This window comes from Cucurbita pepo, chromosome 1 (assembly GCF_057944985.1).
Source record: "Cucurbita pepo subsp. pepo isolate OVF chromosome 1, ASM5794498v1, whole genome shotgun sequence".
Taxonomy (NCBI): Eukaryota; Viridiplantae; Streptophyta; class Magnoliopsida; order Cucurbitales; family Cucurbitaceae; genus Cucurbita; species Cucurbita pepo.
In genome coordinates, this window is record NC_141798.1 from 18,118,831 (window position 1) to 18,145,669 (window position 26,839).

Genomic DNA, 26,839 nt, shown 5'->3' on the forward strand with positions numbered 1-26,839 from the left:
GCTCATGTACTGAAGTTGATCGTGTCAATGTCTTGGTTGGCACAGCGATTAGCTCATTCTTTTTAACCTCTTATGCACACAGGAAATGTCTCTTTTGTGTTTTTTTCTCATTGTAATGGATGATGTTCGTCCACTCGCTTAACCTTCAAACCATATCCATCCAGGAAAAAGGAGAGAAAATACAGTCAAATTCATAACTTTTGTTTTAAAGTTCAAATGATTGAGCATTTATCATGCTTTTATGTAGAGTGCTTCCCATTTTATTTTATTTTTGTTTCTTTCACTGTTTCAGTAAATATTTAGTTTTAATTCTGATGTTGGAAAATCATAATTTTATTAAAAATAACAAAATATAATTGTTGGAGGAGGAAAGTGGACGATATCATATCATTGTGGAGAGTTGTGTTCGTCTAACATGGTATCAAAGCTATGTCAATAGAATCCTCAAATATCGAACAAAGAATCGTGAGGTTGGAAGAAGTAGTCAAAAGTGACTAAAGTGTTGAAAAAGGGTGTACAATATCATACCATTGTAGAAAGTCGTGTTCGTCTAACATGGTATCAGAGCCATGTCAATAGAATCCTCAAATATCGAACAAAGAATTGTGAGGTTGGAAGGTGTAGTCAAAAGTGACTAAAGTGTCGAACAAAATGGTGTACTTTGTTCGAGGGCTCTAGAGAAAGGAGTTGAGCCTCGATTAAGGGGAGGCTATTTGAGAGCTCTATAAGCCGAATCCCACATTGGTTTATGCTCAAAGGATAATATTATACCATTGTGGAGAGTCATGTTCGTCTAACAATATTTTCTATTGTTTTTATCCATTTTTTTTTTCATTTTTATTCACATTTTTTAGTAAATTCCCGAAGTTGCCCTTGGTTGACTAGTAAAAGTTAATAATGAAATTAAATATATTAAATTATAGTATATATGATTTTCTTAAAAATTTAAATTATAAATGTTAAATTTGAGGTTCTTATAGATGGAAAAGAATCTAAAATTTTAAAAGAATATAACTATTTATTTATTTTTTGTATTAAAAAAGATTGAAAATTTAAAAAATAATTTGTAAACAAAATTTTATTTTATTTTTTTATTTAAAAAGGAGTTTACGTTCTTTATGAAATTGTTTTGAAGAAAATAGATAAAATAAAACAGGTATTTATTTTACGGTAATTCGGTGCGGGATTTGGTAATTGATCGCGTAATATCTACGGGGAGATCTTGCGTATCGGATCGTAGTGTGTTCGTGGGGCTTCGCTTCTGCGTCTAGAATCAACAACGCACAGCTCTAAATTAATCGCCTGTTTTAGGGTTTTAGTAATCTCTAAATTCTGCTTGAAGGTTCATACATTTGTCTCCAATTTTTCCCTTTGTCTGCTGCCTCTCTTTGAAGCTCTAATTTTGAAAAACTGCAGCATATATGGCGGATGATTATTGGAATCGGCAACAGCCTCTGCTTCCCTCGCCTGGCATGCTTAAACGACCTCGTGCTGAATATGGTATGTCTATGTGTTTATTATGTTTAATTTGGTTTCTTTTCTTGAATTCGTGAGCATTGTTGTTGCGTTTGATGGTATTGCAGCTATTCGATGGTGAATTTTGATGGGCTTAATTCCATAGAAGTGTCTGAAAACTAATGAAACCGTTCTTGTATTGTTTGTTTTGATTTGTTAATTTAGTTGTGAATAATCAGTGTTCATAAAGCAATTGAATTCGGGTTTGTTCTGATAAAGTTGTAGTTGAAAATTCTGAATGGAGAATGTATCTGATCCGAGAGGAAACACTACTGCGGAGTGATGTCTGTCACGGCATATTAGAACAATTTGATGCTCCAATGCACTTCATCTGATAGTTGAGAGAACACAATTTTTTTTTTTGGTTCTAGTGGTGGATGTGCAGCCAAGTTCTTCAAAAACCAGTAAAAGGGCCTTACTAAAGGGTTTTTTGTTCTTGATTTCAGTAACATTTGGCGGTGGGGAGATTTTGGGCCTTATTAAAGATTACAATCTGAGGTCCCTAGGATGAAAACCTGATAGGTATCTCATTTATTTACCATTAGAAAACAAGTTAGAGATTATAGCCTATTGATGAGTGACTGATTCGAGAGGGCCAACCTTCTCTCCTGGAAAACACACCCTATCCAAACTACAGGAAGATATATATATATATAGAAAAAGGGAACACACACATAACTTTCTTGGGAAGTTGCAAGTCCCTTTCTGACTTCCTATTCAATTTTTCAAACATAAAAACTGTCTAAAACTGAAGACTCTAATCACCGTTCGAAGTGAATTCCCCCTTTTGTTCTTCTTAGCATGAACTCTAGTAATTAGTCTAACAAAACCCTAAACCAACAAGACCCTTTGTGCTGGAAGCCTTGGTTGTAAGTAGAAAATGAAAAGTAGTCCCAACGTAAACTTTATACGATATATTTTTCCAAATGCACCTACCTATTTTAAGTCCCTCCTTATGCCATCCACAGTGGTAGTTGAAAAATGCTATAGGAATTCCTTGGGGAAAGATGGAACTTAAGTCAAAGGAAGTTATCTTGTTAATTAGTGTAAGGACCCCCTTTTTAAGTTGGAAGGATTGTTACCAAATGGATCGTGAGTGGAATTTTGGAAGTAAAACAGAAGCATGAGTAAGCTAAACAAAAACGTTTCAATAAGAAATACTAACTAATATTCGAAGAAACCTTGAGTTTTGGATCCCAATGAAACATTTATTTTCAAAGCGTAACGAATATATTTTTAAAATAATTACAAATCAAGTAATGAAAGTATAGAGCATAAAACATGAACTGGAAAATTTTAAAATTCTGGGAAGTCTTAGTTTGATTTTGTCTTTGTAGTCTTGCTAACTTGAATGCCCTCACCACACACCTTGTAGATTCATGTACCACATGAAAAGGAAAGACAGGTAGCATGAGTATAAAAAAAATACTCAGTAAGTAGCCTCACTTGCGAGGCTGAAACTGTATTCATACTTAAAACTCATGATATTGAAAGCATGCAAAGTCCTGGCTAATTATACGCCAATGTCTTCTGATACATAAGGGCCTTAATTGAAAATATGGAAACATCCTGTCTAAGTGAACAATTGGCCAATCCCAAACTATACCAACTACATTGCTTCCGTGGGTCAGTCCAGTAGATAAAATGTCACTTGAGATTAGTTGACAACTTTTTAGTAATGTTAGACCTATCCCATCATAGCACCTCATGAAAGCATTCCTGATCATCAACTATAGTGCCTATGCTGGTCATTCCTGGAAGACCAAGCGAGTTAGTTGGTGGCGCTCTTTAATGGAGCTAGACCTTCCTAACATAATACGTCATGAAAAACTTTCAGCTAATATATAAGGGACTGATCCCAAAGCTGAACCAACTATGGTTCCTATGTGTATTAGTCTTGAAAGACAGGACACCGCTAAGGTTAGTTGACGACCCTCTAGTAGAACCCAGCCTATTCCAACATAATACCTCATGAAAAACATACATAGCGTAATGTGCAGGGAAAGACAATTGTTACAAGGATCATCATGAACTTAGGAATAAACATACATGTAACTGAGATCCTCTAATCATGCTAAACACTATATCATTCATCACCAGACCATTTAAAACTCAGACCCCTCTAATCACCATGCTAGATAACATACTTAACATCACAGTCTATTCCAAAACCGATGATCCAATAGTTCACATATGCATTCCATATTTCCTGTACTCCAAAACTTTGGATATAAACTACCATGGGTTGGCCTAGCCAATAAGGGGCAGGTAAGTAATAAAAGGGGTTTAGAGGGAATGAATACAAGTCATGGTGGCCACCCACCTAGGATTTAATATCCTACCTATTTCCTTGGCAAGTAACTATAGTATAGTTAAGCAGTTGTCCCACGAGAATAGTTGAGTTGTGCAAAATCTGGCCTAGACATGAGGATCAGGCTCGTGATCTTCTACCATAATAATGTTTAGATACTTCCATAAATTTTGTTTGGGCTTGATCCACATTTGTTATGTATAATTGCTGACATCCTGCTATAGTTTTTAAGCCTTTCTGAAGGAATTTTTCACTCGATTTCCCGAAGTAGATACTGAGGATTTTTTTTTTTAGATTGAAAGAAAATTTCACTTGATCTGCAAATGGTTTCTTTAGACCTTCGATTTATAGAGGTTCCTTGTCCATCTAACTTAACGTAATGTTATATTTTGGATTGCGAGGATAATGAGATTAGATGTGTGGAATATGTGCATGACTGAACTGTTAAAACGATTTATTTAAATAGTAAAAGAGGAATTCTATACTGATTGAACATTATTGTTTCAATTGAATATTACTATAGTAATGTCCTGGACCTATTTTCTTAGACATATCTTTTATTCCTTCGATGTAGTGGCATCTGTTGTTTAACGTCTGGAATAAGCTCATTTTGTTTTGTTAGCAGTTTTCCTCTTCTTTTTTTTCTTCTCTTTTTTTTTTTTTTTTTTTAAAGAAAATAAAAAATAATAAAATGGAAATGGATTTAGACCTTTCTTCTGTCTTCAGAACTTCCATCCTCTGGATTTCCTCCCGGGCATGATATGCACAATCATTTAGCTAGTGATGATCGTAGTGGTCCTCCGGCTGTGAAAGATACACAAGCAATAGGGTCAGCATATGATCGTTATCTCCAAAGTGTGGTATGAATGAAATCTACATTTATTTTCTCTTCTTGCATCCAGTTTGAGTGCTGAAAACTTGTCATAATTGCTTTTGAAGCAACTTTCTTCTGCTGCATCCGGAGAAGTACCTACCATCGGGGAAATGGGGATGGGAAGGCCTATTGCAAACAGAATCCCAGTTGGGAGTAGAATGCCTGGGCCTTCAATTCCCGATCCCGTTGTAATGAGTCGTCCTCCTGCAGTCTCTCCTGATCTTGCACCAAATGGTCGGAATATCGAGTATGGTAATCATCTTCCGGTAGAGTCAATGAACAGACCCGGACGCGAAACTGTGCCTCTTCCTCTTGATGCCTCAAACACTTTATATGTTGAAGGACTTCCGTCTGATAGCTCCAGGAGGGAAGTAGCTCGTATCCTTTTTCTCAGTGTTGATGCCTCTGCAAAACTATATTCATTTTTCTCTTCCCTTTCAATTATTTACTTAAAAAATTGCTTTCCTTTACGTCGATATAGATATTTTCCGTCCCTTCGTGGGATATAAAGAACTGAGACTTGTGAGCAAAGAATCTAAACATGTAATAGACCCTTGTTTTTTATTTACCTTTGATAACTACTAGGCACGTGCTAACGTTTACTTTGTTTTTCATGTCGCATTTGTTTCAAAATATAGCGTGGTGGGGACCCTCTTATATTATGCTTTGTAGATTTTGCAAACGCAGCCTGTGCAGCAACTGCCATGAGTGCATTGCAAGGTACAAATTTCTTCCGCATATGCTTTTGCAGTTTTTATAGAAGCAATATTTTCCCGTTGTCACTTCTTTTTACTCGACATAGAAAAGATGAACGTCTAGGTACATGTTTAGTTCATTTTTCTGCTTTAAATGGACAAAATTTGCAAGTAGTCTGATCTTTTTGTTCAAAGAATTCAAAAGAGATGCTAAAAAACTCTCTGATCTGCACAGGTTATAAAATGGATGAACAAGACCCGGATTCTAACTACTTAAGACTACAGTTCTCACGGCATCCAGGGCCGAGGTCTGGCACTGGAGGATCGGGCGGAAAAAGGTGAATAAGGTTGAGAGACAGGACGATGACCAATTTAAATGGGAAACTTTCATCTTCTGGTGCACATTGTACTAGCTGCTCTGCTTGTACGCCCATTATTATATGTTCTTAGAGATGCTGTTAAGATAGGCAAATTTTAGACGACCCCATATTGAAGTTGCATGTAAATTTAAGAGGCTTAGATTCAGAGGGTTTCAATGGTCAAACAATTTGAACGAATATGGTATTTGTTGAAAGAAGAGTACACAAGTGATTATTTTTAATTGATTTCATATTGAAATTATTTGAAAATATTTTGTTATAAAATACAATATTCTTCCACAACGATGTCGTGGTGGTGTGGTTGGTTATCACGTTAGTTTAACAGGTCTCTAAATTTGAATGGTAATGGTTGGTGAAATTTAATACAAGCCAATTCAATTTATTTGACCAATCATCCCTCCTATCTTTTGACTCGAGAAATTGGTCGAAATTTTTCCAATTCCACATTGGTTAACTAACGGGATGATATGAGATGCTAAGCTTTCAATAGGAAATGGGGTCTCATAAGCTCCTTCTTCTGTTCTTCCTGCTCGTGGCATTGCTCATTTCAAATTTGCCCTCAAAATTTGCTGCACACCATAGTTACCCTTCTCCTCCGTCGCCGCAGCTACGTCCACCGCCACCACCGAATCAGTCAGCACCGGCGATGATACGTTATACATCAAAGTCATAGAGGTCAGCCCGCCACCTAGCCAGCGGCAGTGGCCAAAGGAGTACAGCCGTAAATCGCCGCCACCTCCTTTCTAATACTTCATAGGGATTTATGCATGAAGGAATGAAGATTTGTTGTTCATCTATTCATCTTTGTTTTCCATAATCTCCCTACTGTTTAGATGTAATGCTTCTAATTTTTTTTTTTTTTTTTTTGGTTAAACGAGTGATATCACTCCGTGCATGCTTTAAAAACATATGCGAAAACTTATAATAAATACTTTAAAATAAGGCTATAGACTTATTTAATTCAAAAATAAGAAGTTTGAAATAATGTAGTCTTTTAACATGAAATATAAATAAATTACCTGTTAATTACTAAACGAGAAACAATGCATTTTATTGCCCTATATTGCCTTTCATGGCCTTTCGAGCATTCATAGTCATTTGTGTATGGGAGCTCTACCTTTACCTTAAAAATATAAGGATTTGTGTATGGGAGCTCTACCTTTACCTTAAAAATATAAGGGTAGCACGTGACTTGATTATTTTAAAAAATATAATGCTATCACACATAATATAATTGTGACCTATCCTTTAGGAGTGTAACATGACATTAAGCTCTTTCTAGTTTTGGGTAAGGTTGGATGTGTGGTACTTTCTCACACACGCTACATATCGTTGGATGCCATAGAAATATCAAGGTACACGTATGTACTAGCATAACATAAGGTCCCCATGATTTTCATTCATAACATAACATTAACATTATTATTCACTTTTTACTTTCATATATGTCATAATACATGAGGTAGGGGCATGCCATTTACCATCATACATTATTCAATATGCTGGCTGTGGGGTTCGAACCCACGCGCACTTATGTGCAGAAGATCTTAAGTCTTCCCCCTTAACCTCTCGGGCAAACCAGCTAATTTGTTATATTAAAATTAAATATAAGTATGTATAGCGTTAATAATTTTTATCTTACCCACGAATTTTTTTTAAAGGTAACCAGTTAAGATTATTAAAAAGTATGTTAAATTACACACTAATTTTTTTTTTTTTATCCATATATTTAGACAGTTGTATCACTTAAAATCTTTGTAAAGTCGACATCTCTTCATGTCGTTTTTTAAGGTTTAATTCAAACAAATATTAAAGTCATTGACAAACTTTTTTTTTTATTCAATACTCTAACGTCTTTCTATTCCAAAATTAATCTTAAAATATTTATATATTTCTACTCGAAAATATCATACACGCATTCAATAAAAAATTGTTATTTTGGAATTGAGTTCCTTTCGTTTAAGTATTTTAATTAAACAAACCTTAAAGATCAAGTCAATGTCTTAATAACAATAACCGTAGTTGAATACATAGCCTTGTTTAACGTCCTCACAAAAATACTCTTACGCGTCAAGTGAAACGTCCTCATCGTTGGCATCAACGCCGCCCGTCCTTCAAGCACCATGGCCTCTCATATACCTCCCACCTTCGCCACCGCCCCCATTTTAGATATATTATATGACTGTGTCTAATGTTTATGCATATAAAAGTAAATTGTTCTACTACGATTAAATTTTAGGGTGTCCACAGTTAGCATATATTGTCCTCTTTGGGCTTTCCCTTTCGGGCTTTCCTCAAGGCTTTAAAACGCTTTTGGGCCTCTTTGGGCTTTCCCTCACGGCTTTAAAATGCGTCTGCTAGGGGAAGATTTCCACACCCTTATAAATGGTGATTTGTTCTCCTCCCCAACCAATGTGGGACATCACAATCCACCCCCTTCGGTGCCCAGCGTCCTCGCTGGCACTCTTTCCTTCCTCCAATCGATGTGGGACTGCCCCCAAATCCACCCTCTTTAGAGCCCAGCGTCCTTATTGACACACTACCTTGTGTCTACCCACCTTTGGGGACAGCAAGAAGCTCTGATACCATTTGTAACGGCCCAGATTCACCGATATTGTCTTTTTTGGACTTTCCATTTCGGGTTTTCCCTCAAAGTTTTAAAACGCGTCTACTAGGGGAAGGTTTCCACACCCTTATAAATAGTGGTTTGTTCTCCTCCCCAACCAATGTGGGACATCCCAGAAAAAATTGGAAAGAAAAAGTTCAAAGAGGACAATATCTGCTCAGGATGGGGTTGGGATCTATAATCTCTCCATCGATTGACGTGGAGGTCAAGCAGCCAAAGGTCACCGGGTTTCCAAGCATGTTCCTATTTGCATTAAACATGTTCAACTTGCTTCCCCAAATGAGCATATAAAAAGGGCATTATCAAAACCCAATATTGGCATTGGAAACAGGACAACAATGGGATCTCTATTATTGGCCTCTCACCTTCTATCTCTTCTCATTGCTTTTCTCTCTTTACATCTCCCATCACAATTGGCTGCTGCTGCACATTACAACATTCACCCATATCAATACCAACTTCCTCCGCCGTCTTCGCCGCCGCCTCCGCCTGAAAATCTCTCCTCTCCACCGCCACCCAAGAAGCAATACAAATGGTGGAGGTCACTGCTGCAGAGGCGACCGATACCTAAGTTGCCATGGCCAATAAAGGCCACCCGTAAATCGCCGCCGCCGCCTTTCTAAAGCACCGCTAGTGTTTGCATAATTAGCTTTAATTGTTTTGGAATTGAAATGCATTTTCCCATCCTTCTTGTTAATTTAGAGACACAGAGAGAAGGATCTATTATTGTCCAGCTGCCCACAACTCAAAATTTCCCTAAACTTATTCGAGTCAACATCTTATACACGCACTTTCTCGACCATTTTACTTTCATTAATCGGGCTCAATTGTGTCGTATATCTTGAGGAATTGACTATGAAAACTAAGAAAATGCTGGCTGTGGGGTACGCACGGGCTCCATTTCTGTCGTATATCTTGATATCTTGAGGAACTTACTATCTCCACCGATTTGTACTTCAATTTAGAAAAACCTAAATGGCTGTGCGGTTCAAACCCACACGCACTTATGTGCAAAAAATCTTAAGTCTTCCCCCTTAACCTCTCGAACAAACCAACTAATTTGTTTTATTAAAATTAGATTAAGTAAACTTAATTAAATATAAGTATGAATAACGGTGATAATATACCCACTAGTTTTTTTTTTTTTTTTTTTTTTTTTTTTTTTTTTTTTAATGTAACCGATTAAGATTATGAAAAAAAAAAATTGTAAATGAAAAGTATGTCAAATTACACATTAAAATTAAAATATATATATATATCCATAAACTTAGACGGTTGTATCACTTAAAATCTTTGTAAAATCGACCTTTCTTAATCTCATTTTTTAAGGCTTAATTCAAATAAATATTAAAATTATTGACACAATTTTTTATTATTCAATATTCTAATATCTTTCTATTCCAAAAATAATTTTGTAATTTTATATATTTCTACTTGAAAATATATTTTATGCGTTCAATAAAATAATTTTCGTATAAATAGTTGAATTAAATAAACCTTATGATCAAGTCAATCAATGTCTTAATTAACAAAAATTAATCGAAAAAAAAAAGAGAACAAATATAGTTGAATACATCGCCTTTGTTTAATTAGTTGATTTGACCTTCCATTTGAAATGACGTTTTAATATGGAGAAGAAGTCATTATTCTATTCACAATCCACCTTGCTGGAGCTCTAACGTCTTCGCTGACACACTACTTAGTAACCCAAACCCACTATTAGTAGATATTATTTGCTTTGACTTGTTATGTATCATCCTCAGTCTCACAGTTTTAAAACATCGAATAGTATTTACTAAAAACTGAAGAGATTATAAGTTATAAGTCAAGAAACAATATTTGTATTAGCATGAAGTGTTTTTGATCGAATCAAACTGAAAATCAAACGTTCAAATGTTCAAACGTTCAAACTATAATTTAACCAAATGTTAACGCATGTGATAATAGACAAAGGAAAGTGTAGAGAAACTCGGGTTATTGTTTGAGCTCGAAGCTAGTACCCCGAGTGGTTGGTGTGGTGTGGTGTGGCACTATATAAAGTCCATGAAAACGCCATTAAAACACAACACACCCAAAAATGAAGCCTTTAATGACCTCTCTTGTTTTCGTCATCTTAGCTGCATCCCTCATTGTCCAATCTTCTCCCATCAAAAACCTTCATTATTATTCACTGCCCTCTCTTCGTCACAAAAATACTTTTACGCTATCGTCAAGTGAAACGTCCTCATCGTTGGTATCGACGCCGCTCATCCTTCAAGCACCATGGCCTCCCAAATACCTCCCACCTTCGCCACCGCCCCCGTTCTAGATATATTATATGACTGTGTCTAATGTGTATGCACAATAAAACTATATTGTTCTACTACTGTTGTCTTTCTAAGTTGTATTTGGTGTTAAATGTAATACGAGTTCGTATGAATAAATATATACTATTTACATCCAAAACGTGATGATATATGTGATAACATAACTGTCAAATTGCTTAAGTGCTGGCTGTGGGGTTCGAATCCACACGCACTTATGTGCAGCAGATCTTAAGTCTTCCTCCTTAATCTCTCGGGCAAACCAGCTAATGAAAAGACAATTCTTGCCTCTAGGCCTCCTTGGTTGAGATGATAAGTCTGATGAAACACATCGACCTGTAGGTTGCAGTTCGCTGATTGAAATAACCTCTCGTTTCTTCTTGGATCTGTACTTCAGTTCTTTTTTTCTCTCAACCCAATGGTTTCTTCTTCACTTGCTACCAACGCCAATGGATACTTTTAGAAAATGTTGATGGTCTTTCAATAGTATCTTATACAGGCGGTTGCAGTTTCGCGACCGTTTTACCATCATCAACAGGGCTCCATTTTTGTTGTATATCTCGAAGAACAGTCCGACTATCTCCACTCTGCTACCTTCTTCTATCACTTGACCAAGTATATCTCGAGAAACAAGCTGACTATCTCCACTCCTGCCACCTTCTTCTGTCATTTGATCAAGGCTAATAATATTAGTCTTCAAGATAAATAATACACCTTGGTCACCGTTCTTACACTGAACAAGATAAATCCTTTGCTCCAGATCGATACAATTGATAAGTCATACGTGAATAACCATCATCCATCATCATAGGTTAGCTCAAGAGGACATCACGTTGGCCAGAGAACTACTATTGGCTGTGGGGTTTAAACTCACACGCACTTCCGTGCAGAAGATCCTAAGAAAAATGTTGGACAAATGTATCAAAGTCGACATGTCTTAATGTCATTTTCTAAGACTTAGTTCAAACAAATATTAAAGTTATTGACACAAATTTTTTTATTCAATATTCTAATGTCTTTCTATTATAAAATGTTTATATATTTCTAATGTCATACACGCGTTCAACAAAAAAATATATATATATTATTTTGTGATTGAATTCCTTTCGTTTGAGTATTTTAAATAAATAAACGTTATGATCAAGTCAATGTCTTAGGGTTCGACTTTACATTTGAAATGACATTCTAATATTGAAAAAAAAAAATCATTGTGTTATTCACAATTCACTTCTTCGGAGGTCCAGCGTCTTCACTGACACACTACTTAGCAGCCAAAATCCACCATTAGTCGCTATGACTCGTTACGTATTGCGATCAGTCTCATAATTTTAAAACGCGTTTACTATATTAGATAGTGTTTGAATTACGATGAAAGTCTCACATTTACTAAAAAAAAAATGAAGAGATTATGAATATATAATGAAGAAACGATATTTGTATTAACATAAAGTCTTTTTTTGATCGAATCAAACTATAATTTAACACAACATAACGTGTATGATAATAGAGAAAGGAAAGTGTAGAGAAACTTAGGTTATTGTCGGAGCTCGAGGTTGGTGTGACACTATATAAAGTCTATGAAAACACCATTAAAATACAACACACCCAAACATGAAGCCTTCAATGGCTTCTCTTGTTTTGACCATTTTAGCAGCATCTCTCATGGTCCAATCTTTTCCCATAAGAAACCTTCATTATTATTCAATGTCATCTCTTCATCACAAAAATACTCTTCGGCCATTGCCATCGTCAAGTGTAACGTCGTCATCGTTGCTATCGTCACGGACCATCCTTCAAGATCCATGGTCTCCCATATACCTCCCACAGTCGCCCCCGCCTCCGTTCTAGACATATGATTGTGTCTGATGTTTATGCATAATCAACGTAAGGGCTTCCTGAAGTTTAATTTCAATTGTTCGACTACTGTTGTGTTTCCTAACAATTAAACTATGTATTTTGTGTTAAATGCAATTAAGAATTTTACATAAATAAATATATTTTTGTTTGATTATGGATTCAAATAATTTTAACCAATTAAATTAAAATTTAGATTTTTGAGTTTATTTAGCCATTCGTAATGATGCATGAAAACTTACGGAGCCTGTGATGAGGGCGTTCTAGTTAATCAATCATGGTTGTCTAAGCACCAATCTCGAGCATTCATTTTCTCCCTCCATGAAGAAAGATGTCACGGTTGTGGAAGCAATGGTCCTCTGAGTTACAATGCACGAATTTTCATCCACAAAATATCTACTTAATCGAACAAGTCGTGGATTTGTGAGGTATTGTCACGATCTCCTCTATCACCATATCCACGACCATGTTTGTGACCACGTTCACAACCTCTGTTTTCGTTGTTATGGTTACCACGTCCTCTCATACCTGAAAAGAAGAGTTAACTGCATCATTCTTTTTCGTCCATGCAAGCCACTCCTCATGTGTGAGTAAGAGGTATTTGTCCTCCTCTTTGTCCTCGTAGCCACGAGATCTCTCCTCATGGATCTTAAGACGACCAATGACCTCCTCAACCGACATGTTCTTGAGGTCACTGAACTGCTCGACAGAGGTAACAATCTACATGAATGTTTGGAGAACAGCTCGAAGGAACTTTTTAACGACGGAGATCTCCTCCACCACTGTCGAAAAGGCCACACAATCATCTTCTAAGTCACCTTCATATACGTTCCTCAAGACCCTATCTAAGTGAATAATTGACCATTCTCCAAACTATACCAACTAAAGTACCTTCGTGGATCAGTCTTCTCGATAGTCGACTATGCAATACAATTCCACAGAGTTGTTAAGTCCATCGTTTTGGTTAGTGGATTACATTTATATCGGGATGAATCATTTTGAATTTTGTATCGTTTTTGGTATTGACAAGTAACCTTGAATTTTATACCCTAAACTTTTCCGAGTTCTAATCTTGAAATTTTCAAAGCTTTAGGGAAACTTGTATATTAATAAGTGGGAGAGGCCATATGGATGAGAAAGTGAAGAACATGGGTTGTCCATTGGTGTTCTCCCTTGTCATTGCATTGGTCTCTTTGAATCTGCTATCACAATTTAGTGCATCATATCTTCATTATCCATCTCCTTCACCAACCAAGTCGCTTGTCTAAGTTACGTAAACGCGATCCTTGGCCACCCAATTTCGTCGGGCAATCGCCTCCACCTCCTTTCTAAGCACGCTACTATTGACATCCACAACGTGATGATATATGTGACGTAAAATTTTAATACTCAGATCTGTTGGCTTCTTCCTCGGTGATTTTGAATTTCTTTATCTATACGTGTTGTATTTCTTGATTTAGCTAATGTTTCTTGTAATAACAATTATTAGATCATCTGTTGGGTTCGAGTTGGTTTGGGTTTGAATTGCAGGTCGGATCGAATGAATTTCTCGAAATTACATACCAACCATAAGATGAATTTCGAGCATTCAAAGTATGTAATTACTCTCTCTTATTGTTCTTGGTTAAACTTTCGAGACTCTGTTTCCAAATCGAGATCTCCACCAAGTTCCTTCACGAATCTTATAGAAAATCCTTCATAGGTGAACGTAACAAAAACTCAGGTCTTGACTCGCAAGATAGGTTTTGGATTACCCAAAACTTTATACCATGAAACGCCTTGATTCTTGACTGAAATATACGATTCTGATCAAGATCTTAGATCAAAATCGAACTTTGACGGCTATAGTGTGAGGGAAAAAATGACCATTTTGCCCTTGAATTGACTTTTGACTAAAGGTATCCATTTTTTTTCTACATTCTTAAAAAAAAAAAAACAATTTATTTCACCAACCATCACTCCATCCCTCTGTCCTTGAAGCTACCCAAATTTGACTCAAATTCATAAATAAGGGACAAAAAAAAATTCAAACTTTTGAAGTTTTCATATACAATGTAGGTGTGATGAGATGCCAAGCTTTCAATACGAAATGGGGTCTCATAAGCTCTTCCTTCTGTTCTTCCTTCTCGTGGCATTGCTCCTTTAGAATTTGCCCTCAAAATTTGCTGCACACCATAGTCAGTCTTCTCCTCCTCCTCCGTGGCCGAATCGCTCAGCACCGCCGTCTATGAAACGTTATACAGCGAAGTCACGGTGGAGAGCCCCGGGCCAAAGGGGTTCAGCCGTAAATCGCGGCCACCTCCTTTCTAATACTTGTACTCTATTTTTGCATCATACATGTGGCATCACAATTGGGTGCTGCTGCACAACATTACATTCACCCATCGCTATCCACTAACCCATATTATGAGTATCAACTTCCTTATTCCATCTTAATTTTAGTCATTGTCCGAGTGTGCTGGCTGTGGGGTTCAAACCACACCTAGTTACATGCACAAGATCTTAACCCTTAACCTCTCCACCAAACCAAATTAAATAAATATTGAATACTAAATTTGCTTTCTAAAAAATAGATTATTGAAAAGACGGTACTAGAGCGTTCCGAGTTGTGAAAAAACATAGTATTTACGATAATAAATGCAAATGCTGGCTGTGGGGTTTGAACCCACGCGCACTTATATGCAGAAGATCTTAAGTCTTCCCCCTTAACCTCTCGGGCAAACCAGCTCATATACTTTCCCAAATTAATTTAAGGTAAACTTAATTAAATATAAGTTGTCGTATCCACTAATTCGTATTTTAATTAAACAAACCTTATGATCAATTCAACGTCTTAATGAACAAAAATTAATCGAAGAAAAATAGAATAATCATAGTTGAATACATAGTTGATTTGTTCTTCCATTTGAAATGACGTTTTAATCATTATTCTATTCACAATCCACCCCAACATACTATCTGCAGCCTAAATAATTCGTTACGTATCGTCATCAACCTCATAGTTTTAAAACACATCAACCACATCGAATATAATATTCGAAACACGATCAAAGTCTCACATTTACCTAAAAAAATGAAGAGATTATAAGTATATAAGTCGAGAAACAATCTTTGTACTAGTATGAAGCCTTTTTGATCGAATCAAACCAAACATCAAACGTTCAAACTTAAAACTATACTTTAACCAAACATTAATAAAGTCTATGAAAACCCATTAAAATACAACACATCCAAAATGAAGCCTTCAATGGCTTCTCTCGTTTTGACCATTTTAGCAGCATCTCTCGTTGTCCACTCTTTTCCCATAAAAAATACTCGTACGCCATCGTCAAGTGAAACGTCCTCGTCGTTGGCATCGTTGCCACCCATTAGTCGATCACCATGGGATTCCAGATACCTCCCACAATCGCCACCGCCCCCGTTCTAGATATGTTATATGACTGTGTCTAATGTTTATGCATCATCAAAGTAAGGACTTCCCAAATCTAAATTGTTCTATTGTTATTGTGTTTTAAAAATTAAATGCTAAATGTAATAAAAATTTCATATAAATAAATAATATTTTTGTTCACTTACCAACATAAAAAGGGTACTTGTGCTCATTTAATGCACCTTCATTGAGTTAGAGGCATGCCTATCTTGAACAAATCTTACACAAGTCGACATAACGAAACCCGACTCAATCTAGTCGTTTCGCATGAGAAACGAGAGATCCACGTTGTACAGTCCATTAGCTGGATGAGATAAGGGAGAGGTCACACCCCCAATGAAGATGACTTTATGTACTTGGGAGGCGTGAGCTCACTTCATATGATAAGGAATCATAAAAAGGGAGTAAGATTCGGATTACCTTGTTGATCGAATATCTCAAGGAAGAATATTGTTTGAGATTCGAACCACTCCACAAACAAGATCGATCATGTCTAGTTTGAATGATTCTGGTTGATCAAATATCTCAAGATAAGAACACTTGCTTGAGATTCGAATCACTCCACAAGCATGATGGTTCATGTCGAGCTTGAATGATTCTACGTGCAACCTAAACTATATAGAATTGCAAAAAAAAACCTAGTCATTGGCTAAAGAAAGCACAAATGCTTCTTCTACTATATTTTTCAAATTACTTACAAATACAACATACACGGCTTTATACCTCAAAATGAAACTATTAAAGGCATTCCAAGAGTCCGGCTTTATACCTCAAAATGAAACTATTAAAGGCATTCCAAGAGTCGTAACATTCATACTTTATGACCATAATTAACCATTATGTAAATATATAAATAAAAAGCATTCCAAGAGTCCGGCTTTATACCTCAAAATGAAACTATTAAAGGCATTCCAAGAGTCGTAACATTCATACTTTATGACCATAATTAACCATTATGTAAATATATAAATAAAAAGCATTCCAAGAGTCCGGCTTTATACCTCAAAATGAAACTATTAAAGGCATTCCAAGAGTCGTAACATTCATACTTTATGACCATAATTAACCATTATGTCTAAAATTACTCTAAATTGTAATCCACCCAAAATTTATAAGAATGAAACTTTATCTTATCCAATGTGGCATCAAAAAGTGCTGGCAAATTTATAAGAATGAAACTTTATCTTATCTTATCCAATGTGGCATGAATTGAAATATCAAAAAGTGCTGGCAAATTTATAAGAATGAAACTTTATCTTATCTTATCTTATCCAATGTGGCATGAATTGAAATATCAAAAAGTGCTGGCTGTGGGGTTCGAACCCACGCGCACTTATGTGCAAAAGATCTTAAGTCTTCCCCCTTAACCTCTCGGGCAAACCAGCCAATTTGTTTCAAAAAAAATTAAATTAGTTAATTAAATATTTAAAATATGTCAAATACACATTATAATGAAAGAAATAATAATTTAAATCCATAAAATTAGACAGTTGTATAAAATCGACAGGTATGAATATCGTTATTTTAAGACTTAATCCAAATAAATATTAAAGTCATTGACACGTCAAATTTTTTATTCAATACTTTAATGTCTTTCAATTTCAAAAATAATTTAGAAATGTTTATATATGTCTACTCGTTATAAAATATTAATTTTATCGTACATGCATTCAATAAAAAAATTATTATTTTGTGATTAAATTCCTTTCGTTTAAGTATTTTAATTAAACAAACTTTATATCTAAATTAACAAAAACTAATTGAACAAAAAGAAAATAACGATCGATATTGTTCGCTTTGGTCCATTATGTATTATTGTCAGTCTCATAATTTTAAAATATCTATCGGAAGAAATGATTCATTCTCCCACGAATACGAGATCTCAGACTTTGTCCTACCATCTTTAAGTTAGCTTACTAAAAAAAAATATTTAAATTTTTGAATGATGTCTATCTAACTGCCGTGAAAGGGTTTGAAAGGAAAAACAATCACAAATTGTTGGTATAATTTAACGATTGTCATTACCGCCTTTCTAACCAAGTTGGATAGCGATCAAACAATATTTGTACTATCATGAAGTCGTTTTAATCGCATCAACCCCAACATCGAACGTTGAAATTTAAAATTATAATTTAACCAAACATCAACTTCTAAGATAATAGACGAGAGAACGTGGAGAGAAACTTAGGTTATTGTTGGAGCTCTTAATATTATTAGAGAAATATGAAGCTGGTACCCCTAAGTGGTTGGTGTGGTGTGGTGTGGCACTATATAAAGTCTATGAAAACTACACTAAAACACAACACACCCAGCAATGAAGCCTTCAATGGCTGCTCTTGTTTTGGTCATTTTAGCAGCATCTTTTATTGTCCACTCTTCTCCCATCAAAAACCTTCATTGTTATTCAATTCTGTTTCTTTGTCACAAAAGTATTGTTTCGTCATCGTTATGTGAAACGTTCTCATCGTTGCCATCGTCGTCGTCCATCCGTCAAGTACCATGGGCTCCCAACCTCCCACATTCGCCGCCGCCCCGTTCTAGATATATTCTATGACTGTGTCTAATGTTTATGCATAATCGACGTAAGGGCTCCCGAAAGTTTAATTTCAATTGTTCTACTACTATTTTGCTTTCTAAGTTGCCTAAAAATTAAATAATTTATTGAAATATTTTTAACCAATTTAATTTTCATTATTATAAATAGTTTGTCTTAAATTTTAGGTTTTTGAGACTATTTAACCATCAATATAAATAATTGATTATTTTAATAAAATTATACAAATTTTTAATATTAAATAATTAATACGGAAATCAAATTGAAGAATTAACGCAGTGATAGTTGATCGATCATGGTTCTCTAAGCACCAATGTGAGATCCCACATCGGTTGGGAAGGAGAACTAAATATTTTTTATAAGGGCGTGGAAATCTCTTCTTAGTAGACGCGTTTTAAAACCTTAGAAAGCTCGAAAGGGAAAGTCCAAAAAGGATAATATTTGCTAGTGGTAGCCTTCGGTTGTTACAAATGGTATTAGAGCCAGACACGAGGCGGATGTGCAAACAAGAAGGCTGAACCCCGAAAGGGGGTGAACACAAGGCGGTGTGCCAACAAGGACGCTGGCCCCAAAGAGGGGTGAATTATAAAATCCATCATTAGTTGGGGAGGAGAACGAAACATCTTCTATAAGAGTGTGAAAATCTCTCCCTGTCAAACGAGTTTTAAAAACTTTGAGGGGGAATCCCAAACGAAAAGAATACAATATCGGCTAGTGGTGGACTTAGACTGTTACAAATGGTGTAAGAGCCAGACACCGGAAATTTTTCATTGAAGAGGCTAAGCCCCAAAGGGGTTGACATGAGGCGGTGTGCCAACAAGGACGCTGGACCTCGAATGAGGTGGATTGGAAGGTCCCACATAGATTGAAGAAAGAAAACGAAGCATCCGTACTAGAAAACGAAGCGTTTTTTGTAAGGGTATTTTAAAAACTTTGAGAGAAAACCCGAAATGAAAAGTCCAAATAGGATAATATCAGCTGAGCGGTGGATTTGAACCGTTACAATCGGATCTCACAATCGTAGAAGCAATGGTGGTCAAGTTAGGACGTTTAAGTTGAAGTCAATTGAATGGGTGTTCCATTTGAAAATAAGAATTTAATACCAACAAGAACTCAATGTCCTATTCTAATACGCTGCCTATGAACCAGTGACTATTCTACCCATCTTGACTTCTAGTCCTCACCCATTGAACCTCCCAAAATCATTGATATATAAAGAAGGGACCCCAATCTTTGGTTCATAAACCAAAATGAAGCCATCTTCTTCTTCAATGGCTTCTATTCTCTTTGCTTCTTTACTCTTATGGTCTCTCTTTCTAATTACTTTGCCCTCGACCGCCACCGCAAACTCCGACGACGCTTCGCCATCACCACCGCCGTCGCAAAGGCCACACGACCATCTTCGAAGTCACCTTCATATACGTTCCTCAAGAGCCATGAAACAATTCTTACCTATATTTAAGAGAGTTGCTAAGAAACAAGAAGAATTGGATAGGGTTTTTGTAAATGCTCCGTGGCCAATGGTGGTCGTCGTTCCATCACCACCACCTCCTTTTCGATAAGTTTTGGGATAACATGCATGGAATTTGAAGAACTCTAAACCAATTATTGAATCAAATTTGGCATTCTAGCTAATTCTTGTCGCTTGGTCGGGAGTTTTTTTGAGTATATACTATGTAGTTTGTCTCTTGATCTCTTTCAAAATGCCTTTGTTTTGATCCTTTTTTGTTCGATTTGATCTTTGTCGTATGTTTCTTACATGAGCTCGTTTGATAAAAGTATCTAATTACAAAAAAAAAAAAAATAACGAGTGTTTAGTGTATCGCTAAATGTTTTACCAATGCGTTAATGTTTGTTGCTGCATCCATCAATCATAGGTCTTTCGTCGGGCCTTCGTCCCTTCATCGACTATAAAGAAGAGGGGGTTTGTTAAGGATAGTTGACAGTTCAATTATAATGCAAATATGGTAACCCGTAATGTAAGGCAAATATCTAACGGTCAACTATCCTTAACAGGGTTGTTCCCCTTTATCAATTTAGCTGCTTAATACTCAATACTAAAGTTGTAGTAGCCCAAGTCCGACGCGGGTAGATATTGTCCTCTTCGGACGTGGGTAGATATTGTCCTCTTTGTGCTTTCCTCTCAAACTTGTTAAAACGTATCTGTTAAGGAGAGATTTCTACACAATTATAAAGAATGTTGCGTTCTCTTCCCCAACCGATGTTGAATCTCACAAAAATCAAGGCAAACGTCATTCTGAGTTATAAGGATGCAAACAAATGAAGGGAGACATTACAGGCCGACTACAAGAAACAAAGCTTCATAGACTCGACAAGCCACTTATAGAATACCAACTACTAAGTTCAAACTTTCCACTTTACTGAAAAAGGGAAAGGAGGGAAGCGAAGCTTAGTGAGCTTCCTATCGTCCGACCACTACATAAGCAACCGGACGAGAAAGCACTTTGAGCTCCCCTTCATTCGTTATTAACCCAAATTCCCAGGTCTCCGAGTCAACCTGCATTTTTTCAAAGAATCCTATACCAATGGACATACAACCTAGTCGTTTTATATTTTTGCAACGAGCGTGTATTGCTTGAACATTAGCTTCATTCATACTCGTGTATCAATAATACTATGTCTTAACAACCCATATAGAGATGTCTATTTAACCCACTTTGAATAGAGAGAAATTTTTCTTTGTTAACGGGAATATTATACTTTATTCTATTTTCTTTTCTCGAGCGAAACTATACTTAGAACGATTCTAAATATTAAATATTAAGTGTTAAATTACGGGCACATATATAGCTCAATCATCGGTAAAGGCGTCACGGTTGAGAGCGTGGCCGATCGATCCTCCGGTGGTGCCGCCGCCTCCATTCTAGTGTTAGAAATGGCTTATATTTGAAACAAGTTTTCATGGAATATTCCTTCTACTTCCTCGTATGTATGATGTGTAATATTTATCAATATAAGATTCCATGCGAAACATTCTGTGTGAAATTTCTCCCTAATAGACGTATTTTAAAATCCAAAAAAGAAAACCCAAAGATGAAAATATTTGTTAGGAGTGAACTTGGGCCGTTACACTAAATCACAGTCACTTCTATGATCAATGAATGTCTATTAGCTTATCAAGTCTATCCGTGATTCACTCTGAACGTCTATTATTTATTTATTTATTTTTTGTCATTCTCTTTCGCTATCTTATTTACCAAACTTCCATTAATTAAGGTTGAAATTGAATCTTCATTGCTTATTTTTTCCCACATTGTTGGTTAATCTATCCTTTCATCCAAAACCATCATTTTAATTTACATATTATCATATGTACCTTGTTTTAAACTTCATTATCAAAATATAAATAAATATGAAAATATTATTACAAACAAAAGAATACATATTTAAGAAAAAAAAAAATTGGTGCTATTTAGATTTAAATATACAATATATATTCCCTCACTAATATATTCTTCAAATATTAAATGATTATGGATATTATAACTAATTCAAACTCGAAATAAGTCACTAAATTATGACATATATTGGAATTTCTTTTTAATATTAAGTTAGGCCAATAATCACATCGAGATTTATCATTATGAATTTAAATTTTGAATAAGTTGATAAATTATGAATAATAATTATGATGATGATAATGTCCAATTTGACCTTGATGAGTCAGGTTTGGGGGTAATTTTTGGATAAGATAATGGAAAAATAAAAAATATAATTTATTGGAATATGAAATATATATTGACACCAAATGTCAATTTTTGTATATTAAATGTCACACACAATTGACCAATTCTTTAACTACTCCTTTTATTTACTTATTTTATTATTATTATTATTATTTTCAACTTTCTACGCTACCAATTATTATTATTATTATTATTATTTTATGGAGTTTTTTCTAAATTTTATTATTACCAAATATTATATTATATATTGACGGCAGGAAAATAATATATATATATATAGTTTGATTATTAGAAATAATTCGTTAGCAGATTATATTGAGTAACGCCCCAGATCCACTGCTAGCAGATATTGTCCTTTTTGGGCTTTTCCTTTCGGGCTTCCTTTCAAGGCTTTAAAACGCGTCTGTTGGGAGAAGGTTTCCACACCCTTATAAAGGGTGATTTGTTCTCCTCTCCAACCAATGTGGGACATCACGATCTCATGGTTTTTCCCGTCTTTATTAAGAATGAATTGTTTCCCTCTCCAACAAAAGTGAGATCTCACTGTTCTTGTGACTCTCTTTAGATCTCTAAGTGAATTCTAAATTTTAAATTATTAATTATGTTTGAAGGTTGACATGAAAAACCCGAGATCTCAATCATTAGTAGTACATGCAGAAACTTATTTAGAACATCTTTTGTCGGTTCATATATTTGCTTCCAAAACTTAAATAACTTTTTACGTGTACGTGCATAAATAGATTTAAAACGTTGATATGCTATTGGATGCAAGCTAATTTGATCGATCGTTTACTCAATAGTAAATTAAGATTTAGCCTCTTACAACAAGTTACCGAATCTTTCAGACAATTTCACGTGACGAAACTTATTTATAACAACTTTTAAACGTTCGGAGATATTTATAAATTTATTTCCATTTTTTAATATATTTTAAAAGTATGTATTAATAATGGCGATGGCTAAATCATTGATTTAGTTAAACAATTTTTTCTACCAAAGACAATCCTTACTTACGTACCCAAATTTCTCACCTACTCCCACCTTTAATTCAATAATTCCTTACCTAATTAAATCCACATTTTCTCGATCAAAAAATTAAATCGTTATCGAACTAATATATATTAAAATGAATTTAAATATTCATATTTATACAAGATAATTAATAGATCAGAGGTTCAAATCCTCGTCCTCTTTTGTATTAAAAAAATTATTATTCATAATTTTAAAAAGAAAAACTGACCAATTTAAGCATAGCTCAATGTATGTGAAATTATGTAAATATATAACGGAAGATATGCATATATACAAATCTCACCTAATTAAATCAACTTGTCTACCCATGTTATTATTAAATGTAATGCCAAATTTCATTTTGTACCTATTTAATTATACATTATTTAAAAATAAATAAATATTTTAGAAAGGCAACAATTTACTCTTATTAAAAAAAATAAAAATTTAAATAAATGACTCGAACAATTTGAACTAATTTAATCCAAAAAATTTACGGAGGGTTAGATTAAATTCATTATCGAATCAAAAAATTTATAATCCGAACAATTAGATCAATTTAGATCGGGACGAGTTGGAATAGGAAATGGTGTGAGAAGTTTTGCAGAGAAGGCTAGTTGTAGCCCACAGAAAAAAAACCAAATAGAAGTAAACGCCAACCAAGCCATGCAAACATGTGAAACCTACCCGACAACTTGGACCCGTCCTTTATAATTTTAGATGAACCAAAAGTCAAGCCGCCGGGTCCCACTCTCATTAACCCTTCTTATTAAATCTACGCACTTTTTTTCAAGAGACTGATACGATACGTAACGAGCTAAAGTAGATAATATCTGTTAGCGATCGGTTTGGATTGTTACAAATGGAACAAGAGCCAGACACTGAGCAGAAAGTGGATTGTGAGATCTTACATCGGTTAAAGAGGAGAACGAAACATTCCTTGTAAACGTGTAAAAACTCCCTAACGATACGTAAGAGGACTAAGCGTATAATACTGACTAACAGTAGACTTGGGCTGTTACAATATTTTACGAGCACCTTTCGTAAACCATATGTTTACAATATTTAATATTGTGAAATCTTATATTAGTGGAGGGTTTGTAATTAGTCGAAACATGATGAGAACGCATATTATTATTTTAACTATTTTTGTTATGTACCGACAATAATAGGTGTATATGTGTATGATTTTGATTTGTGTTATTAAATTAAATTAAAATGGGAGATGAGTAATAAGGAGTGAGTGAAGTGGGGGTTGAGGGACAAAGCTATATAAAGGGGAGGAAGAAGGGTGTTGTGATCCATCAAGGATGGGGAAAATGGGATCCTCAATGGCTCCTCTTCTTTGTACTGCCTTTCTGGCTCTTCTTTCCCTAAGCTTGCTATCAACCACCAATGCTAATTATGTCTATGCCTCTCCCCCGCCTCCTAAGAAGGTAGACTATCCGCCTCCCGTCTACCATTCTCCGCCACCACCTAAGAAGGTGTATTACCCGCCTCCTGTTTACTCTCCGCCACCACCTAAGAAGGTCTACTACCCACCTCCCGTCTACCATTCTCCTCCACCACCGAAGAAGGTGTACTACCCTCCTCCTGTTTACTCACCACCACCACCTAAGAAGGTGTACTACCCGCCTCCAGTTTACTCTCCTCCACCACCCAAGAAGGTGTACTACCCGCCTCCAGTCTATCATTCTCCCCCACCACCCAAGAAGGTGTACTACCCGCCTCCAGTCTACCATTCTCCACCACCACCCAAGAAGGTGTACTACCCGCCTCCAGTCTACCATTCTCCACCACCACCCAAGAAGGTGTACTACCCGCCTCCAGTTTACCATTCTCCCCCACCACCCAAGAAGGTCTACTACCCACCTCCGGTCTATCATTCTCCACCACCACCGAAGAAGGTCTACTACCCACCACCTGTCTACTCTCCCCCACCACCCAAGAAAGTCTACTACCCGCCTCCTGTTTACTCTCCACCACCACCCAAGAAGGTATACTACCCACCTCCAGTCTACCCTCCACCACCACCCAAGAAGGTCTACTACCCACCTCCTGTCTACTCTCCCCCACCACCCAAGAAGGTCTACTACCCACCTCCCGTCTACTCTCCACCACCACCCAAGAAGGTATACTACCCTCCACCCGTGTACTCTCCACCACCACCCAAGAAAGTATACTACCCGCCACCGGTACACTCTCCACCACCACCGGTGTATTACTACTCATCCCCACCTCCTCCCCACTACTAGGAACTAAATTCCCTTCCACGTCAAGGTAATTTAATTCTTTCACTAAATCACGTCGTCTTTTCTCCGCATAACTAACATAATACCATAATATATATTAATTTTATAAAGAAAAAAAAAAAAAAAAAAAAATTCCTTAAAAAAGTTGGTCCAAGTAATAACATGGGTTTAATGTTGCTGTAGCGCAGGAAGATGAGGTGAGCATACAGTATATGTCGAACTCAAAATAAGACGCTTTGAAAGATCCGAAGCATAGTGTGAAGTTCTTTTTCATATATTAATGTATCCGTTCTCAAATTCTATGTATTTGCTTCCAATCCTATGTTGTCTTAGGTTGTCTTGTAACGGAGCTCAGCTCAGCTCAGCTTTTTTTGCTCAAAGCAAAGGTTGTGCTTTATTTATCTATACTTACGTCTTCACGAATGCATTCTCAACTTTCTTCGTCCCTAATTCAACCGAGCACAATACTTTAAGATCTACCGTTTCAACATGCCATTTTCGTCTCGTTGAATTAGATATAAATTTTCGACTCAAACATTAACTCCAAGTTTTGGATAACTCATTTAGTGAGAGCCGCTATCACCACAGAAAGCTCTCGTTTTTATCTCGATAAAATTTCTTCTGTCTACTGAATTCAAAAGCCCATAACGCTGCCAAAAACTTAGTTTGAACTAATTCTACATTGACTAAATCATGAATTCAACAATTTGAACGTCGAGAATATAATAGAGATCAAAATGTTACCTACCCAGAATGAACTTTAATATTAACGTTAAAATGTTTATGATAAATGAAAGTTAGTTCTATATAATTTTTTATATGGTCGATCTAGGAGGCCACTTGAAATAAATAATTTTAAAAAATGATTTATTAAAAAAAGATTGATATATAAATTTATTAATATTATATTGTAAAAATTATAATTCTCTTTCTTCCATGATTAAATTTTACATCAATTTTGTCATTTGAAAGTCAACCTTAATTAAAAATTAGGTGGAAATTTGAAGCATTATTTCAAAGCTTCTTCCCAAAATAATAATATAAAATCAAAGATTTAATAAAATAAAATAAAATAAAGTCAATATCATACGACAATTATGCTTTTGTTTAGATCTCAAAAACATTAATTAATTAATTAATTAATTACATACAGCTGTCGTGGATCTTGGTTTTATTTATTTCCACCAAACATGAGATTTTATTTCATGATTTTCTAATTTAATTTGTTTATAATAAATCGTTTTAAAAATAATTAAACATTTTAATTTCAAGTTCATCCATCACATTTATAATCTAATCAATCTATAAATAATTATTTATATAAATA

The 26,839-nt window shown here is 35.4% G+C and overlaps 2 protein-coding genes and 3 non-coding genes across 7 annotated transcripts; 2 read left to right on the forward strand and 3 right to left on the reverse strand.

Moving 5' to 3' along the window:
- The first annotated feature begins 1,157 nt into the window (after positions 1 to 1,157).
- On the forward strand, positions 1,158 to 6,024 carry LOC111779531 (RNA-binding protein 2). 2 transcript variants are annotated; one of them, XM_023659604.2, is made up of 7 exons: positions 1,158 to 1,312; positions 1,417 to 1,500; positions 4,553 to 4,686; positions 4,766 to 5,078; positions 5,182 to 5,243; positions 5,339 to 5,420; positions 5,631 to 6,024. In XM_023659604.2, the coding sequence occupies exons 2-7, from the start codon at positions 1,422 to 1,424 to the stop codon at positions 5,735 to 5,737; spliced, it is 777 nt and encodes a 258-aa protein (XP_023515372.2). In that variant the 5' UTR covers positions 1,158 to 1,312; positions 1,417 to 1,421; the 3' UTR covers positions 5,738 to 6,024. The 2 variants fall into 2 exon arrangements, with proteins under 2 accessions (XP_023515372.2, XP_023515368.2); XM_023659600.2 differs by having other exon boundaries at positions 1,161 to 1,342.
- Positions 6,025 to 7,275: 1,251 nt separating this feature from the next.
- On the reverse strand, positions 7,276 to 7,358 carry TRNAL-UAA (transfer RNA leucine (anticodon UAA)). Its single transcript has one exon. It is a non-coding gene; the product is annotated as a tRNA-Leu (tRNA).
- Positions 7,359 to 15,202: 7,844 nt separating this feature from the next.
- Positions 15,203 to 15,285, reverse strand: TRNAL-UAA (transfer RNA leucine (anticodon UAA)). Its single transcript has one exon. It is a non-coding gene; the product is annotated as a tRNA-Leu (tRNA).
- Positions 15,286 to 17,290: 2,005 nt separating this feature from the next.
- On the reverse strand, positions 17,291 to 17,373 carry TRNAL-UAA (transfer RNA leucine (anticodon UAA)). The gene has a single exon. It is a non-coding gene; the product is annotated as a tRNA-Leu (tRNA).
- A 7,166-nt stretch (positions 17,374 to 24,539) lies between these two features.
- On the forward strand, positions 24,540 to 25,935 carry LOC111778403 (uncharacterized). 2 transcript variants are annotated; one of them, XM_023658210.2, is made up of 2 exons: positions 24,540 to 25,540; positions 25,696 to 25,935. In XM_023658210.2, the coding sequence occupies exon 1, from the start codon at positions 24,571 to 24,573 to the stop codon at positions 25,513 to 25,515; it is 945 nt and encodes a 314-aa protein (XP_023513978.2). In that variant the 5' UTR covers positions 24,540 to 24,570; the 3' UTR covers positions 25,516 to 25,540; positions 25,696 to 25,935. The 2 variants fall into 2 exon arrangements, with proteins under 2 accessions (XP_023513978.2, XP_023513970.2); XM_023658202.2 differs by having other exon boundaries at positions 24,541 to 25,540; positions 25,701 to 25,935.
- Positions 25,936 to 26,839: the final 904 nt, after the last annotated feature.